At 34.6% G+C, this 17,321-nt stretch overlaps 1 protein-coding gene across 1 annotated transcript in view; it reads right to left on the bottom strand.

Annotated features, from left to right (window-relative positions):
- Positions 1-14,283, bottom strand: part of ELAC2 (elaC ribonuclease Z 2) — a 64,608-nt gene extending 50,325 nt beyond the window's left edge. Inside the window, exons 1-7 of the mRNA XM_074312023.1 lie at positions 13,859-14,283; positions 13,065-13,115; positions 12,840-12,910; positions 11,283-11,347; positions 10,498-10,555; positions 4,790-4,858; positions 2,617-2,766 (exon numbers count right to left, since the gene is read on the bottom strand). Coding sequence (XP_074168124.1) covers positions 2,617-2,766; positions 4,790-4,858; positions 10,498-10,555; positions 11,283-11,347; positions 12,840-12,910; positions 13,065-13,115; positions 13,859-14,112 — 718 coding nt within the window. The 5' untranslated portion in view covers positions 14,113-14,283. The remainder of the gene's footprint in view (positions 1-2,616; positions 2,767-4,789; positions 4,859-10,497; positions 10,556-11,282; positions 11,348-12,839; positions 12,911-13,064; positions 13,116-13,858) is intronic.
- Between the last annotated feature and the right edge of the window lie 3,038 nt (positions 14,284-17,321).

Raw genomic sequence — 17,321 nt, 5'->3', positions numbered from 1 at the left:
ATAGCATTTTCACTCTTTTTTGTTGTTTTTTACTTCCATTTTATTTTGCTTCTCTTTTTTTCTTGTATGGCACAATAATTGTATAAATATGTACACATATATTGGATTTAACATGTATATTTTACCCTGTTTAACATATATTGGACTATATGCCAATTAGGGGAGGGTATGGGAGAAGGGGGGAGGAAATCAGAACACAGGCTTTTTGTAAGGGCTAATGTTGAAGAATTGTCTATGCATATGTTTTGAAAAATAAAAATTTTTAATAAAAAAAAAAGTTTCATCAATAGAGACCACTAAGTGTAGAATTTTATAACCTCAATTTTTCAGCATTCCATTGAAAAAATTAGAAATTGAGGATGCTCCTAAATTATGCCAATATATATATATGTATTCACACACACATTATGTGTATATGTAAATAAAATATGTATGTATACACATACATATGTATACATCAGACACACATATTTAGCAAAGAACCTTCTGAAACAAACTTTTTTTGTGGGGGAAGGAGGACACAATTGGGATTAAGTGACTTGTTCAGGTTCACATAGCTGAATTTGAATTCAGGTCCTCATGACTTCAGGGCCAGTACTCTATACATCACGCCATCTAGGAGCCCCTTCTGAAACAAACTTGATCAGCTTCATTCCAATCAATCAATATCTATAAGCATGGGCAAATGAATTTTGACTTAGTAGACAAACTACTTGGGTATACCTAAGTACTTATTCAGAGTTACATGTTTATCCTTTGTTTTTTTGAAGAGGACCAATGACACAGGGTGATATCTCAATTTGGGCATGGATGTGACATTTAAATGAGGCAGAGTTGCAAAAAGTCATCGAGAATCACTTCAGAAAATTCAGAGCCAAATTTTGTGTATTTGCCCAAGTTCATAATAAAAAAGTAGCAGGGAGAGTATTCCAACCCAGTCTAGTGTACTTTTTTTCATTACCTCACAATGCTGCCTCATATTGAAATTTTAATTCCATACTGTCTATTAATCACTACTGTTTCATGTATGTTTTTACTTCTTAAGAACTGCAAAATTTACATCATCTTTCACCTATCCCTAGCACCTGTTAAACAGTATTATGGCAAAGTGTTTTTTTCTTCTCAGTATTTAGAAATGATATATATACTATGCATATACAGCCTCTACAAGATACTACATTGCTGACAATCTCTTTTTCTCTTTGTTTGAAAAGACAATTTCAAAGACCCTTGCTCCAATGTTCCCAGAAATCAGGTAAAGAATATTTTATTAACCCAAAAACATTTGAGTAACACTAATAGGTGCTTTCATTAATTCAAATAATATTTGAAATACTTAAAATATCCAATGGTTTGAGTATTGTGAATGTGAAATTTGTTGAATAGCCAGAAAAGCAACATAGCAAATGTAGCTTTATAAGCATTCCAAACACAAAATAGCAAACAATTTCTATTTGAATGGAAGTTTGTGGATTATACAAAGCAGAACTTAATAGCTTAAAAAATAGCTCAATAGCCAATTAACTAAAAAGATCTAGAGGCAAAATATCTTAAGATGAAATTAATAGAAATTTGTATGTATTAAATATACAGATTTGTTAAAACACTTCAATTTCATTAGGAAAAAATAATTTGTGGCTCAGTAATAATTAGTTTGAAAAAGAAATGAGAATTTTAGTGATCTTAATGCTCAATGTGAGATCAACAGCCAAAATAATCAACAATGTGAGACAACAGCCAAAAATGAGACTGTTTTAAGTGTTCTAACATCCAAAATGAAAGAAGATAGCTCACTGTGCTTTGCCTTAATGAGGCTATATTTGTTATTCAATTCTGGATATTATATTTTAAAAATTACATTCAGAACCTGGATCCTGTTCAGGAGGGTGGCCAAGATCTTAAGAATATAACTATTAATGCATAACATTGTAAGTAGGATATATGTTTAATCTAGAGAAATGGATTTAAATAAAAATGTAATAGTTGTTAATTATCTAAAAAAGTCATATAGAATAAAGTTCAAATTTATTTTATATGGCCCAGAGGAAATATCTGAAGGAACAAATCAAAGTTTTAGTAAATTAAACTTTGACTTGAATTTTTAAAAAATTCACCTCAAAATAGAACAAGCTGCTTCTAGGGCCTGAATGACCCAAGACTCCTGGAGGTTTTGATTTCTGTTCAAATAAACATTATTAAACTTCTAAAATCCCTTACAGCTCAGATTTTACAGGAATACCAATTATTTTTGAGCTTAGCTTAGTATTTTATGCATAAATATTTAACTTGGCACAGGTGCAAAATACCCAACAACTCTGAATCCAAAGTTTATAAAATATCATTAGTATGAACTGAAATATGTGGCCTACCTAATTTGAACTAAAAATCAAAGTCACAGGTTTTCAAAGCTAAAAAAGTAGCTGTAAAAGCAGAAAGGTATGATGTCCTTTGAAATAAGTTGACATCTACATTACAAGGATAATGTAAGCCAAGATTTCTTCTGTCAATTTTTTTCCCCGTATCAATTCAAGAAAAAACTAGTTTACCAGCACTTTTCAAAAATTAATTTAAAATGTTAAGATTATATAAGCAAAGGAAAAATACAAACCATCCTACCTATGTCCTTTGGAGAATCATTTCCATCACTACTTGAAAGTTGTTGTTCACTTTTAAAAGATTCAAAGTTGGCAAGATAGTTTGAGCTTAACCTGGTGGGAGACTTTCTGGAATGCTGAGACAACTGGTAATCACTTGCAACCCATTTGCCTGGATAGAAAGCAAGCAACTAAATTAGACATCAAAAAAATAGAAACCCCATTTTCAAAGCAGAGATATTTCTCAGCTGGTAAGAGGAGCATGCTCAAAAGTAGTAAAATTATGCCTTTTATAAACTTTGTAAAATGAGATTATTTCTACTGCAATACAGTTTCCTGGGATAAATGCTCTATCATTACAGAAAACACCAGAACACAAATAAATTTTTCTACCTCAAAGACCCTTTCCATATGTTCATGGCATCTAGAGATGGAAGGGACTTCAGAATTCACCTAACACAATCCCCCACATTTTATACATTAAGAAACTGGGATGCAGTGGGGAAGTGATTCAGCTAAGAATACACAAGTTATTTAGATCTTGAACTCAGATGCTCTGACTTCCAAATGTGAATATTAAATATGAATATAACTTAACCATGCTATATGAAAGATTTCATATGGTATCATAATTTACAACCTTTTAAAGTTTTTTCCCCCCCGAATGCTATAATTCAACACAAAAATATATAGCCCAGAATGCTGATTTCTTATTTTAATATTTCTAAGACCTGTGATTTCAGTGATGGGAATACTCCTTTCCACTGAAGGATAATAATATTCTACGAATGGTATTTCACTGAGGTGCTATAGACAATCTGACAATGAATATACTTGATTTAGCTACAATGGTACACTGACAGGCATGCAGTTCTCAATCAGCTTTTCAGCCTGATAAAAGCTACCTACACCTGTGCTTTATTAAGATCTGTTTCTAAAAGCCCAGGGTTTTATACTATAATGGAAATCAAAGGAGGACTTCAGTGGAAGAACACTTTCTGCCTAATTGGGTCATTGTGAAGAAAATGTTGTAAACATTAAAATCTCATATAAAAGTAGTTTATAAGCTAACTTTTAGTTGTAAATTAAATTAGTTGTAATATGGCTTAAATTAAGTTCAACTAGGCAAAAAACAGTGTGGTCTATCTTGCTGAGATAGCAGAAATAACTGTTCAACTTTTTTTAGTTTTTCTTATCACTAGAGAATAAAACCTGTCAACTCATGAAATTTTTTAAAATTAAAAAAAAAAAAAACTTCATCCAACTATTTCTATTTTCTTTACCATATGGGTAAGAAAAAAAATGCACAGCATCAATTGAGAAAGCTTGAACCTTTTAGGTATTCTTAAATCCAAGTCATTTTAAATGTTAAAGTTGGAAATAGCACACTATTACTGTCAGATAAAATAACTACTAGCTCCACAAATCCTGTTTTCTTACACAATCTTTTCTTCCCCTTTTGTTCCAACTTTTTAGTCAGGACAATCTTCATACTGTCCCCAAAACACCAATGCTTTGGCTTATGCTATTCTCTCCACTTAAAATATCCTTCCTTCCATACTATATTTTATGAAGCTTTTCCTAAATGTTCAAGTCCTGATACAGTAAAGTGTAAAAAACACTAGATTTGATATCAAAGACCTGGATTTAAATTTGAGTTCTATTTTTTATGATCTATATGACTATGGCAAGACACTTTATCTCTTTAGATCTTTTTTTACCTAATACCAGTGGATTAGATAATTTTTAACCACCCAAAATCACAGAATACTAGAGATAGAAGGTTCTTCAAAGACAGTTTTAAAAAGAAAATGAAACACAGAGAGATGAAGTCATTAGACCAATCAGCAAAAACAGAATTTGAATACAAGTCTTTTAATTCCAAATCAACTTCAACTTCTCAAGTTCTCCATCCAATCATCCTTTTTCTTCTAATTACTTTAGTCTAATCTACATACAATACAATTTAAGTGTTAGGGTAGCCATGTCTGTTCCTATCTGAAATGCAAATTGCCATGACCTATGCTTTTATATTCCCCACAACATCCCATGGGTATAATGTAGGAATGCAGAGGAAATACTGTATATATGTGTACATACTGACTGACTGAATGGAACAATTTAATTTTCATCCAAATTGCCCTTTGCCAGAAAACCACACACTCTTCTACCAGGAAATTAAACACCATACTCACTTTGTATAGGCAACTGAAAAACTGTCATGGTCTCATCTTTGTATTCTGGAGCAGAATAAGGTCGTACAGCTATGTGACATTGAACAAAAAACAAATTAATATATTCACAGAGGAAGTGAAATAAGATTAGGCTATAAAATAATTCTCTTTATTATAGATAAAAATTTGTTTTCCTTACTTTTCTAGACCTTTTATTCACAAATTAAGCAAGAAAATTCCCTCTTTTAATCCAGATATGCAATTTACAATTTTATAGTCTTGGGATATTGAGATGATAAGTCTAGGACCACTCAACCAATATGTTCATTTACATCACTATGAAGCAAAGCATTCTAACAGTTTTTAAGAGACAATTCAGAGAAAATAAAATATTTCCATCACCATAAATTAGACCTTACAGAGCATCTATAGGTTAAAGTATCATTAATGTTTTCTATTATAATTAGAGTTATTATTTTTAAGTACTATATATCAAAATTAATCCAATGCCTCCTTTCTTAATATTGTCATGGTAACTCACTGGTCTTACAAGCACTCTTTTTTAACAACCCATATGGACATCACCAGAAGGTCAATAGAGAAATTAGATTGATTACTTTGCAGTCAATTGTGGAAAAGTCACACACAATCAGTTAAAACAAGACTTGGAACTGCAATTGACTGTGGCTCAGATCACAAGCTTCTTATTGCAAAATTCACTTAAATTGAGGAAAGTTGGGAAAACTATCAGACTATACAGGTAGGACCAAAATAACCTCCCTTAGGAATATGAAATAGAGGTGATGAATTAAGGGATAATGTGATAAGTTCACAATATTGTATAGGAAGCAGCAACAAAAATCATTCCAAAGAAAAATTAGAGTAGGGAAAAAAAAAAATGACTGCCTTATGAGACTTTACAAATACTTGATGAAAAAAGGAAAGCAAAAAAGAAAGGAGAAAGAAAAAGATATTATCTAGTGAATGCAGAGTTCCAGAAAATAGCAAGGAAAAATGAGCAATGCAAAGAAATAGAAAACAAAAGAATGGGAAAGACAAGAGATGTCTTCAAGAAATTAGAGCTATCAAAGGAATGTTTCATGAAATAACTGGCATGATAAAAGACAAAAATAGTAGGGACTAAACAGAAGCAAAAGAAATTTTAAAAAGGTTGCAAGAAAATACAAAAGAACTACATAAGAAAAAAACCACACCAATAAACATGATGGTGTGGGGTACTAATCTAAAGCCAGACATACTGGAGAATGAAGTCAAGTGGACCTTGGGAAGCATTGCTTGAAATGGTAGTAAAGATGATACAATTCCAGCTGAGGTATTTAAAATCTTAAAAGATGATGCTATTAAAACACTGTACTCAATATGGTAACAAATTTGGAAAACTCAACAATTTTGAATTGAAAAAGGTAGTTTAAATCTCAATCCTAAAGAAAAGTAACCTTTATCTTAAGATAAGAATCTAATTAGGCTTCAGCAATATATGTGACCCAAGGATTACATAAAGAACAAGGTGGTTTTCAACCTCCAAAAAAACTGGAGCCAAATTGACAACATTCACTGGATTATAGGAAAAGCAAGGAGTTCTTAAAAACATCTACTTCTACTCCATTGATTATAGTCTGACTGTGTAGATCACAACAAAAAGTGGCGAGTTCTAAAAGAGATGGGAGCACCAGATCATCTTACTTATCTCCTGAGAAAGGTGTATGCAGGCCAATTAGCAATATTTAGAACCAAATATGGACTAAATGATTGGTTTAAGATTGAAAAAAGAATACACCATATATATCAAGAGAGTACACCATGCAAAATGCCAGACTAGATGAATCAAAATTTGGAATTAAGGTTGCTGGGAGAAGAAGCAATAATCTCAGATATGCCAATGATAACATTTTAATTGCACAAAGTGAAGAGGAATTAAGAGGTGAAAGAGAATGTAAAAGCTGGCTTGAAACTGAACATCAAAGCCTAGGATCTTAACTTTCTAGCAAGAGAAAAGAAATGAAAGCAATACCAGATTTTATATTCTTGAGCTCTCAGATTACTGCAGATGGTGATTGCAATCTTGAAATTAAAAGATGCTTGCTCCTCAAAAGAAGGACATGCCTAATCTAGACAGTATACTGATAAAGAGATGTATACTCAAAACTTATGGTTTTTCCAGTAGCAATGTATGGATGAGAGAAGGATATATTGCTTGTGGAAAATTCTACAATGCTTTTAATGATTCTAAATTGCTCCCAAGACCAAAAAACATCTTTGAACACAAAAGCTTCCCCAAATATGTTGCTGAAACATGACAGTCTCTGAGGAATCATAATCCAAAAAGCCAATGGTGGGTGCATAAAGACTGTAGTCTTTATCAAAGCAATGATGACCCATACTAAAATAGTGAGAACAGTGTTGTCAAACTCAAATATAAATGAGACCACTGAACCATACATAAGGATCCCTGTGGGCTATATATTAACTTAGTTTTAAAACGTAGTGTTTTGTTACATTTTTATTTTGTTAAATATTTCCTAATTATATTTTAATTGGTTTAGGTCTTGCTAAGGAGTACTGTTTGCCATATACAACTTGCTCTCATACACTTTTGAAATGCATAATTAGAAAAGGGAGAAAGACATAGACTGATAATCATAATATACAATACTTGCATTAGAGAGGCAACAAAGCAAAATTCTAAGCTGGGTTTAAGTGCGTCTATCCCTAACACCTGGGGAGTAAAAGGAAGACAATAGAGTAAGTGGCATTAAGTTGGGCTTTAAAAGACAAGAAATCAACAGACCAGAAGAAAGAAAATTATTTTAGGAATAATGAACAAGGTAAATAAAAGCAGAGGTAGGAAAACACAGGGTTTTAGGTAGTCAGTCATCCAGAATAGCAACAACTTAAATTTATCTAAACTGGGGATCAACTATTTAGACCCACAATATTTTATTTGTGTATAATTGTTCTAAAAATTATTCCTACAGACTCTTTGCTTCCCACTAATACTTTCGGACACTCCCTCCATCACCATCACTCAGTACTTCTCTGAGTTTCAATCTATCTATTCTATGCAACAAGATTATGATTAACTGTTATCTAGAAATCCCCATGATACTCTCCTTTCTTCTTTAATGAGTTCAATGACTGGCTCCCAGGCTTTCCTCTCTAACCCAACCTTTCACTTCAACAACACAGGAAGACTCTCAACCAATCAAACTTCCTCATTCACTGAAGTAGCTATTTTCTATGACTGATTTCTATTCCACTACAGCTAGAGAGGATATCCTTCATCTTACCATCACCTACAAGGATTCCTCTTCCATACTAAAGGAACTATAAGCCAAATTTTCTTTTCTGATTCTATTTTATCATTTCTTTCCCTTGGTTTATGATCCTAAACCTTGTTTTTCCTGTTTTCACTGTGATCACTAATCTCTTCACTTCTCACTTCTTTACAAAGCTACTGTTCCATAGACAGACTATATACTCTCCCCTATTCCCCACCCTGACCCTTTACTAAACCAACTCAAATCTATATGAAATCTCTTGTCCCCTTTTCCTAATGAAATAGCATGCCTTTCCACGCCACAATCTTGGATCACTCCCACTATATGAAACCTCTGTTCAACTTATTGCTAAAAAAAAAAAAAAAAAAAAAAAAAAAAAAGGCTGGGGAAAAATGACAAAATCATAATGAAAAATTTATGTTACAAAATTTCAAATAGGCTTTTGCAGCAATGAGGCAATCCTTTTTAACCTCCCTAATCATTCACTATCTCACTCACCAGAGGCTCTCCAAATCTTCTCATCCCTCCTTGAACTTCCCATGGATCTATTTCCTTCCTCTCAGAGTTTATCTTATTTCACACACACACACACACACACACACACACACACACACACACACACACACACACACACACACACACACACACAAAAGCTATTTAATTTGACTTTACTTCCTTCTTCCTGCTTCATCTCATTTTACTTTCCCCCGTATCTCCTTCAACTGTTTCATATGAAATGAGGCCCTTCCTGACAAATCAAATTTCTTATACATGCATAAGTGATCCCATTTCAATCAAAAGACTGCCCCTGCTACCATTTCTCATTAATCTTCAATCTTTCTTTATCTACTGGCAACTTCCATGGTACATGTAAAGCATCCATGTCTCATCTATCTTTAAAAAAACATTCACTTTATCTGACCAATCCCTACAGCTATCACTCTATATTTCTCCTCCCTTTAATGGATAAAAACTTCTTGACAAAGCCATCTACAACAGATGTCTCCACTTCCTTTCCTCTCTCTTATTTTTCTGAAGTCTGGTATATGATCTCAGCATTCAACTATTACTGATCTCTCAAAGGTACCAATCTCCTAACTAATGGCCCTTTCTCAGTCCTCATTCTTCTTGGCTTTGACACTATCAATCACCTTCTTGATACTACCTCTTCTCTAGGTTTTCATGATACAGCTTTCGTCAAGTGTTTCTCCTATCCACCTGATCATTCCTCAGTCTCCTTCCCCACATCTAAAATCATACTCACTAGCAATGGGTGTTCCTTCAAAGTTATTCTCTTGGATTTCTTTTCTTTTTCCTCTGTTCAATTTTACTTGGCGGTTCCATTAGCTCTCATGTACTTAATTTTTTCTATGAAGACAATTCTTACATTTACTCCACTCTAACATCCAGTTCATTTTCAATTGCCTATTGGACATTTTGAAATAAGATGCTCCATAAACATAACATTTTGAATTCAAATTGTCCAAAGATGAATATATTATTCTTCTCTCAAAACCCTTTCCTCTTCACAATTTCCCTATTAAAATCTACCATATTCCCGACCTAAGTGTCCTTCTTCACTTCTCATTCTCATCTCCCAAAACCAATCAGTTGCCAAATCCTACTAATTTTGCCTCTGAACATCTGTGATACACTCTGTGTCTACTGTAGTACAAACTGGACCGTGGAAACTGCATTTTGGTACCACTCTCTTTCTCAAGTTTATCCTAATTCCATCCTTCTCTCATCTTCCAAAGTGATGATCTTAAAGAACATATCTAGTCGTTATTTTCCTATTCAATAGAATAGTTGGCCATCTTACCTCCAGAATCAAATAAAAATAATAATAATTTTAAAAATCAAATAAAAACCACAGCCTAGTCCCTCCTATTTTTCCACTTTCTTTTTTCTTTTAGCTCTTTTTCAAGTATTCTTCAATCCAGTGGCATACAATCCACTGGAAATAAGATCCGTTCATGCCTTTTCACTGGCTGTCTCGCATTCCTAGAATTCTCTCTCTGTTTTACACTTCTTGACTTCTCTAACTCTGTTCAATACTCAACTCAAATCCTACTTATTTTTGTAAAAGGCCTTTCTTGGTCACCCTCACTGCTGCTCCAGTATCTTATGTAATTGTTTACATATTGACTCTTGCACTAAAACCTGAACATTCATATGGGCAGGAACTGGTTTTTGCTCTTCTTTGTATCCTAATCACTTAAGCAGATTCTGGAACAGAATAACAAGTGCTTGTTGATACAACTTGACTTAAAGTGTATTGAATAAGATTATAGATTAGAAGAAAACATTTTGAAAATATCAATTATTTTATATACAGTTTGCCTGACAGCCAATTTTTATCTTAAGGCTGACAACACAGTAAAACTACATTAGAACAGAGAAGCAGATAAATCATTGCTGAATACATACCCAGGTTTATTCCTTTCAATGGACCAGAAAATACTTTGATAGCTTCTAGGTATTTTTCCTAAAAAAAAGACAAACAAAATATTCTATCAACTCTTTAAGTTGATACAAGATGAGAAAATGTATCTGACAAAAATAAAGCTTTACACAGATGTTAGAAAAATGTTGCCTTCTTCACTGAAATGGCCAAGGCTGCAATCAGTTAGTTATACAGAACCCAAAATTTAAACCATCAGAAGTCTTTTTTTTTTTTTTTTTAATAAAAACTCAAGTTGTTTTAGTTCCACATTTGAAGATAGGGCTCAGTAATACTGAATTAGAAGGAAGGCTGAATCAGGTTAACCAATTGTGGCTGATTTGGGAAGTATCTAGAATGTATGCTATATAGTATAATTCTGCTTTGTAAGAATAATCCTAATGTTTCATTCCTAATACTTAAGGCCTACAGAATTAAGGACTCTTGAAGGTAAAAGTAATCCCAAAGAGATCTCACAGAATGATCTACCCCCCTTATTTTACATGTGAAGAAACTGAAATTCAGAGAATCTAAGAGATTTGTCAAAAACAGAATGCACTTCTGATTCCTAGTTAAATGCTCCATACCACATAGTATCAGTCACTTTTCTGGTATTTAATTAACCCTTCCCAATTTGTAATCCCATTTCCCTACTTCCTCCAGCTGCAAAACCCAAAATAAATGAACCAGGTAGGCTATTATAAATTGACAAAGATTTCCTTTTGACAAATTTTTACACCTAAGTTTGTTTGTTTAAACAATTCAAACTTACCAATTGTGGTGGCCCAGAAAGAACACATTTTGGAAGCCCAGTCTCCTTTAAGGTAAGAATCATTCCTAAAAAGAAATAGGATGAATATTATAAAATTGCACAGTTCTCTTGGCCATTTGTAATTGAGGCTACTGTTGGAAGCAGTCTCTCCTGTTGAGCCTTAACTTTAAAAGAGGAAATGACCTCATCTCCTTTAATTAGCTGTCCTCTTGTCTGTATTTCACCTTCTAAGAAGGAAACTGGGAAAATTGGTAACTAAATGACAGTGAAAATTTGGTTGAAACAGGTGAGTAAGAGGGTGTGGGAAATCACCAGAAGTTTTACAAGTATCCACAGAGTACATTCAAAAACATTTTGGTTCAGCAGTGAATGGAAATGAATAAACATAATACTTATCAGAAAGGACTGCCACAACAGTAAATATGTAAATGTAATAAGATTATATGATATTATTTGGGAGGAATCTCTTGATAAGGGAAGCTGAATTACTGATGCTTTGACAACCTAAAATATAATGGTGTTCTGGGCTTAGATGCAGGGAGACCTGAATACAAATCCAACCTCTCTAAAATTATAAACTCTGCATTTTGGTTTTTTTCTCATTTTTTTCCCTTTTTGAGTTTCCTTTTCTTGTGCAGCATAATATTTGTGGAAATATTTGTAGAAGAATTGTGCATGTTTAACATACATTGGATTACATACATTTTCTCGGGGAGGGAGTAGGGGAAAGGGATGGAAAAAATTTGGAACATAAAGACTTTGTAAGGATGCATGTTGAAAACTATCCATGTATATATTTGAAAATAAAAAGCTTTAATAAAAAAAAAATCATAAGCTGCAGAAGGTACTGATTTACATTGTTATAGGAGTTCTCACCATCAAGGCCCTTGGCATTGGTTCAGTGGAATTAATAGTAAAAAAAGGAAATACATTACCATTTACTTTGCTGTTTTAACCTAAGAATTACAAGAATTTTTCAGTTGATTTGGAACTGAAATCTTTAATATATATTCTCATTAGAACATGAGAGAACAAAAACTTCTTTTTTCTATCTATATCCTCAGCACTTAGAACAATATTCTGGACAGTATTAAGTGATCTTAATAAGAATATATAGCTATTAAGTATTGGAATCAGGATTTGAATCCAAAACATTTTACCTCCAAGCACAGCTCTCTACCTACCACAGCAAGTAATATACCCACAATATGAACCTATTTAATCCATGAGTCATGACTACTCACAGATCACCCTTTCTAGTTTCTTGCCATTTTTGTCGCAGTAGCAAAGCAAGTCAAACAAGTAAAAAATATTCAGAGCCACTAATTAAAGATGACTTCTTTATAAGTCACTGGTTTTACTCTGAATACTAATGATAAACAGACTAGAAAAGCAGGAGTTCTAACTCACCTGAACTATCATAGTATCTTAGATACATTAGATTAACAAATAATTACCTGCTGAATGGTTAAGTTAATGCTGAAGCAAAAACCGATCAGGTTTGGTTGAAATTCCAAGGATTCCTTCCTAGTATGCTGTATGTAAAAGCAAACTCACCAGATAAACCTCCAACATTAGACCAGTGCATTCGAGTAAGGAAGATGTTATCCAATCGAGCAACTTTCAGTCTAGAAAATAAAACAATGAAAAGGTACATTGGTCTATCTCTTTATAAAATTCTTTATTTTCTTACAAAACATTGTCATTTTTACCTTCCTCAAAAATCTTTACAAGGAACAAAACCCAGAATCAACCACAACCCCAAAAGGAAAATGAACTCACTTGTGTTCCTGCATGATCCTCTGGATTCCTTCCCCACAATTGAAAAGATACCTACAAAAATATCATCCAAGACATTTTAGTTGGGGTTTAAATGCCCTACTTCTATTCAAAGTTTCTCACAAACCCCATTCCCTCCTCACCTCTTCGCAAGTTCTCTCCTTAGCCCTGAATAAATTTGATTTTAAAATTCTATTCCTCCCTGAAAGAAAAGTCGGTTTGTAAAGACCAGGCTATTGCTCAACTTATCTCTTTTCCCCACTATCCTATGCATCATGAGACTACTTAGATTTAGAACTAAAAGTAACCTCAAAGATAAAAAGGTTCACGGGTCTACATCTGTCATTTTTACAAATAAGGACACTTTAGACCAAAGTAAAAAGAGTCTCCCAATGTTATAGAAAGGACAGAATAAGCTCTGACTCCCAACAATCAATCATATAGCCTTAAAACGCCTCTGGGTATGAAGTACCCGTCTAGGCACTCTGGGAGGAATTGAAATCTGCACTACTGACTGCATGAACCTAGAGGGCTGTCCCAGTTTGGAAGGGGCTTAAGAAGACACAAAGTCCAATCTTCTCATTTTAAAAATAAAAGAACCAAGGAGAGTGACATGCCCAAATTCAGTAACACAATGCTAAGCTGGGAATCAAACGTGAGAGCTCTTTCCAGGCCAGGAGCTTGAAATGAGTGAAGAACGAAGACTGCTGGAAGGCAGAAGCAAAGGGAAAGTGGGGGTGCACGATAAAAAAAAAAAAACAAAAAACTGGGCAAGGCTGGGCAGAGGGCGCACTGACCGGTTAAATTCCGAAAAGACGTAAAGAGCAGCGCCCGCATCGCGGGTCCCAGATGCCGCCACCTGCAAGTACACGGTGCTGGGTCCCGCGCAGTCCCCCACAGAGCCGCGCTTCTCCCGCGTCCGCAAATGCCGCAGAGAGTCTTTAGGCAGCCGTGGCCGGCGGGAAGAGCCCTCAGACATGGCTCTGCCAAACCGCCCTCTCCAGCAGCCCCAGCGACCTAGAGCTACCCAAGGCAGCCACGGAGGCCACATGCAGCAAAGTGGGGCCTGTAGTCGGACAAAAGACACGCCTCCTCCGAGCTGGCCCCAGCGTTTCCCAACACGTGAATGAGGCGCCGCTGTTTACGTCAAGCGCTCGGCCTAGGTTGGCCAACGACTCTGGCCAATGAGAACGAGTCAGTTACCATCTTTCTTTTTCCTTTCCTCTCGACTCCAAAGACTAGAGTGCTCCAGTGTCTCGGACTTGTAAGTCAGACGCCCAATAGGAGATCGCGTCTACTTCATTACGAAACTTAGTCTGGGACCTATCGGCGCTCTTTACGTCAAGCGCTCGGCCTAGGTTGGCCAACGACTCTGTCCAATGAGAACGAGTCAGTTACCATCTTTCTTTTTCCTTTCCGCTCGACTCCAAAGACTAGAGTGCTCCAGTGTCTCGGACTTGTAAGTCAGACGCCCAATAGGAGATCGCGTCTACTTCATTACGAAACTTAGTCTGGGACCTATCGGAAAGCCCAAGTGAGGGGCGGAGCCTGGCAGTCCTTTTAAAGCTGTATAGATTTAGGATTTTCTTAACCTTTTTCTATAGCATTCTGGCAAAGTTTGTGGATCCCTTCTCAGAATAATGTTTACAAATACATAACACAAAATATATAAGATTATAAGAAAAGCCAATCATATTGAAATCTACATATCAAATTTTTTTTTTAAAGTTCATGCATTCCAAAAACCCCTAAAGTAAAGAAAACTGGAATAGTTAGTGATCAAGGTGATCCTCTATAGGACTAGTTCTCAGGTTTGTATATTAACCCTGTATTTCAAAATATGACATCTCTAGATTATTGTGAATATCACAATAATGATGATTCACGCAATATAGTATCATTGCAATGCAAAGGACATTTCACAACTATGTAAGGTAGTAAGTATACTAACAAATTTACCTTGTTTTACAGACTAGCAAAGGGAAATCAACTGATTTGTCTGTGGTTTTGCAGACTGTCAGAAAAAGAATATGAAGATATACTGATTCTTTCAGGTCGAATGCTTTTTTGCATTTTTAAGACTTTTATAAATAATGCAATATTGTGGTCTCATTGATGTGGGTGATTATCTTCAGAGTTACCAGAATGCCTGTAAAATATCAAACCATCTTAGCAGCTGGTCATATGGTAGTGATGCAATTGGATTTTCTTTTTTCCTGGTATCATTATCTAGCTACAACACTTTTCTTTTCCTGATAGGCTACACTAAGAATTCCTTTTTTGTTAAGAGAACTTTTCAACAAATTGAGCATTCCTTCCTACTATAAGTTGCCACTTTGTTAATTTTTCTATGTCTTATTCAACTTGCCTGAAATATCTATCCAAAACCGAATTGCACTCCACAGAGACTTTGTAGAGTTCTATATGTCATTGATTAGAAGCCTTACCTGTGAGATCATTATGATGAGTAGCAAATGATGAGTAGTAAATTGAGGTGTAAACAAAGATGGATCAGTTCCTTTTCTCTCTCTCCTTCCTTCCCCAAAGTAACCAATGGCGGGTTCGGCAGCAAAGGAATTTGCTACTTAATGCTGTATGGAAACATAGTCTTTATTGATTAGAATGGAAACACCGGAGAGCCGGTGGGCAAAATGGCTGCGTGGTACAAGGCCATTTGCAAAGAGAAGATTCCAGTTCTCTCTTTTATGCAGTGATGTAGGGAAGTTCCTGAGAGTGATGTAAATTAAGATAAGGATTCTCTTGTTATCTTTTGGAGACAGACAGAAGTCTCTTCCCAAAAGGAATTTCCTGATGCCATTTGGTCTATCTGAGCAGATTAGAATGGGGGCTGTAAAACCCTGGCCACCTCAGATAGCCCAAACTAGTTTAACCAGATCTTGTATCAAAGGTCCAAGTCCCAAAGGAAGTTGTAGATCAAACAAAGAATACCAAAGGGGCTACCGCCCTCAACACTTATTCATGCCTCCACCAATATTTTGAGAATTCTGAGGCCAGAATGTCCCATCTGCTGTACTCCCCCCAGCTTATTATTTATTTGTTCTAATTTTAATTCATTTTGAACTTATTAAGGACTCCCCCCAAAATACATTTCCATATATACAGCACAACCTAAAAAGTGAGGTCACTATAAAACCATAAATTTACATTTCATACTGTTTACTGTTTTAAACTCTATAAGTACTACTTGTCTTTTTCAAAATATCTCTGCTTCCTCCACTTCCATCTAAATTTCTTATTTTCTCTACTGTGAAATTTTGATATTTCTTCCTCCTCCCATAGAGATGACTACCATTAGGCACAAATGTATATGTATAAGTAAAGTCATATTTTATAAACTTTCTCTGGAGGCAAATAGCATCTTCCTACATAGCTTCTTTGTAATTAATTTGGGTTTTTATAATACTCAAAATGATTAGCTCACAAGTGTTCTAAACAATTTAAGAATAATGTTATTACTGTGTACGATGTTCTCTTGGTTTTGCTCATTTCACTCTGTTATTTTGTACAAGTCTTTCTATGCCTTTCTAAAATTGCCTGACTTGTCATTTTTATAGCACAATAGTATTTTGTCATGATCATATAACACAACTTGTTCAGCCATTCCCCAATTAATGGACATCCATCCAATTTTCAATTCCTTGTCATAACAAAGAGAGCAGCTATAAATATTTTAGAACATATAGGTCCTTTTCTTTTTCCCCAATCATCTTGTGAAACAGACGTAATAATGATACTGCTGATTCAAAGGGCATAGGCAATTTAATTGGATGTAATTCCAGATTTCTCCCCAAAATAATTTGATTAATTCACAGTTTCACCAACAATGAATTAATATCCCAATGTTTCCACATTTCTTGTAACATTTCTTGCTTTTCCTTTTAATCATGTTAGCCAATCTGAGAGGTTTAAAGTGATATCTCAAGATTACTTTAATTTGCATTTTTCTATTCAAACTTATAGCATTTTTTCTGATAACTATAAGTTGCTTTGATTTTTTTCTTCAGAAAACTTCCTCTTCATATCCTTTGACAATTTATCAGTTGGGGAACGACTCATAGGTGGAGATGAAGTATGTGTGATAGTGCAACTAGTGTTGAAAAGTGTATTCAGAGAGGCTGTTTTATCAAGAAGGAACCAGGTGTCAATGAAAGCTATAAAATAAGATTTTATTAACTATGAAGCAGGCCTTACAGAGAGGAAATGTGTAGGTAGTTTTAGAAGGAAGCTGAGGTTTGTTCA

This window comes from Sminthopsis crassicaudata, chromosome 4 (assembly GCF_048593235.1).
Source record: "Sminthopsis crassicaudata isolate SCR6 chromosome 4, ASM4859323v1, whole genome shotgun sequence".
Lineage (NCBI taxonomy): Eukaryota > Metazoa > Chordata > Mammalia > Dasyuromorphia > Dasyuridae > Sminthopsis > Sminthopsis crassicaudata.
Note: the sequence above shows the minus strand (reverse complement) of the source record. Positions and strands in the feature narration are given on the sequence as shown.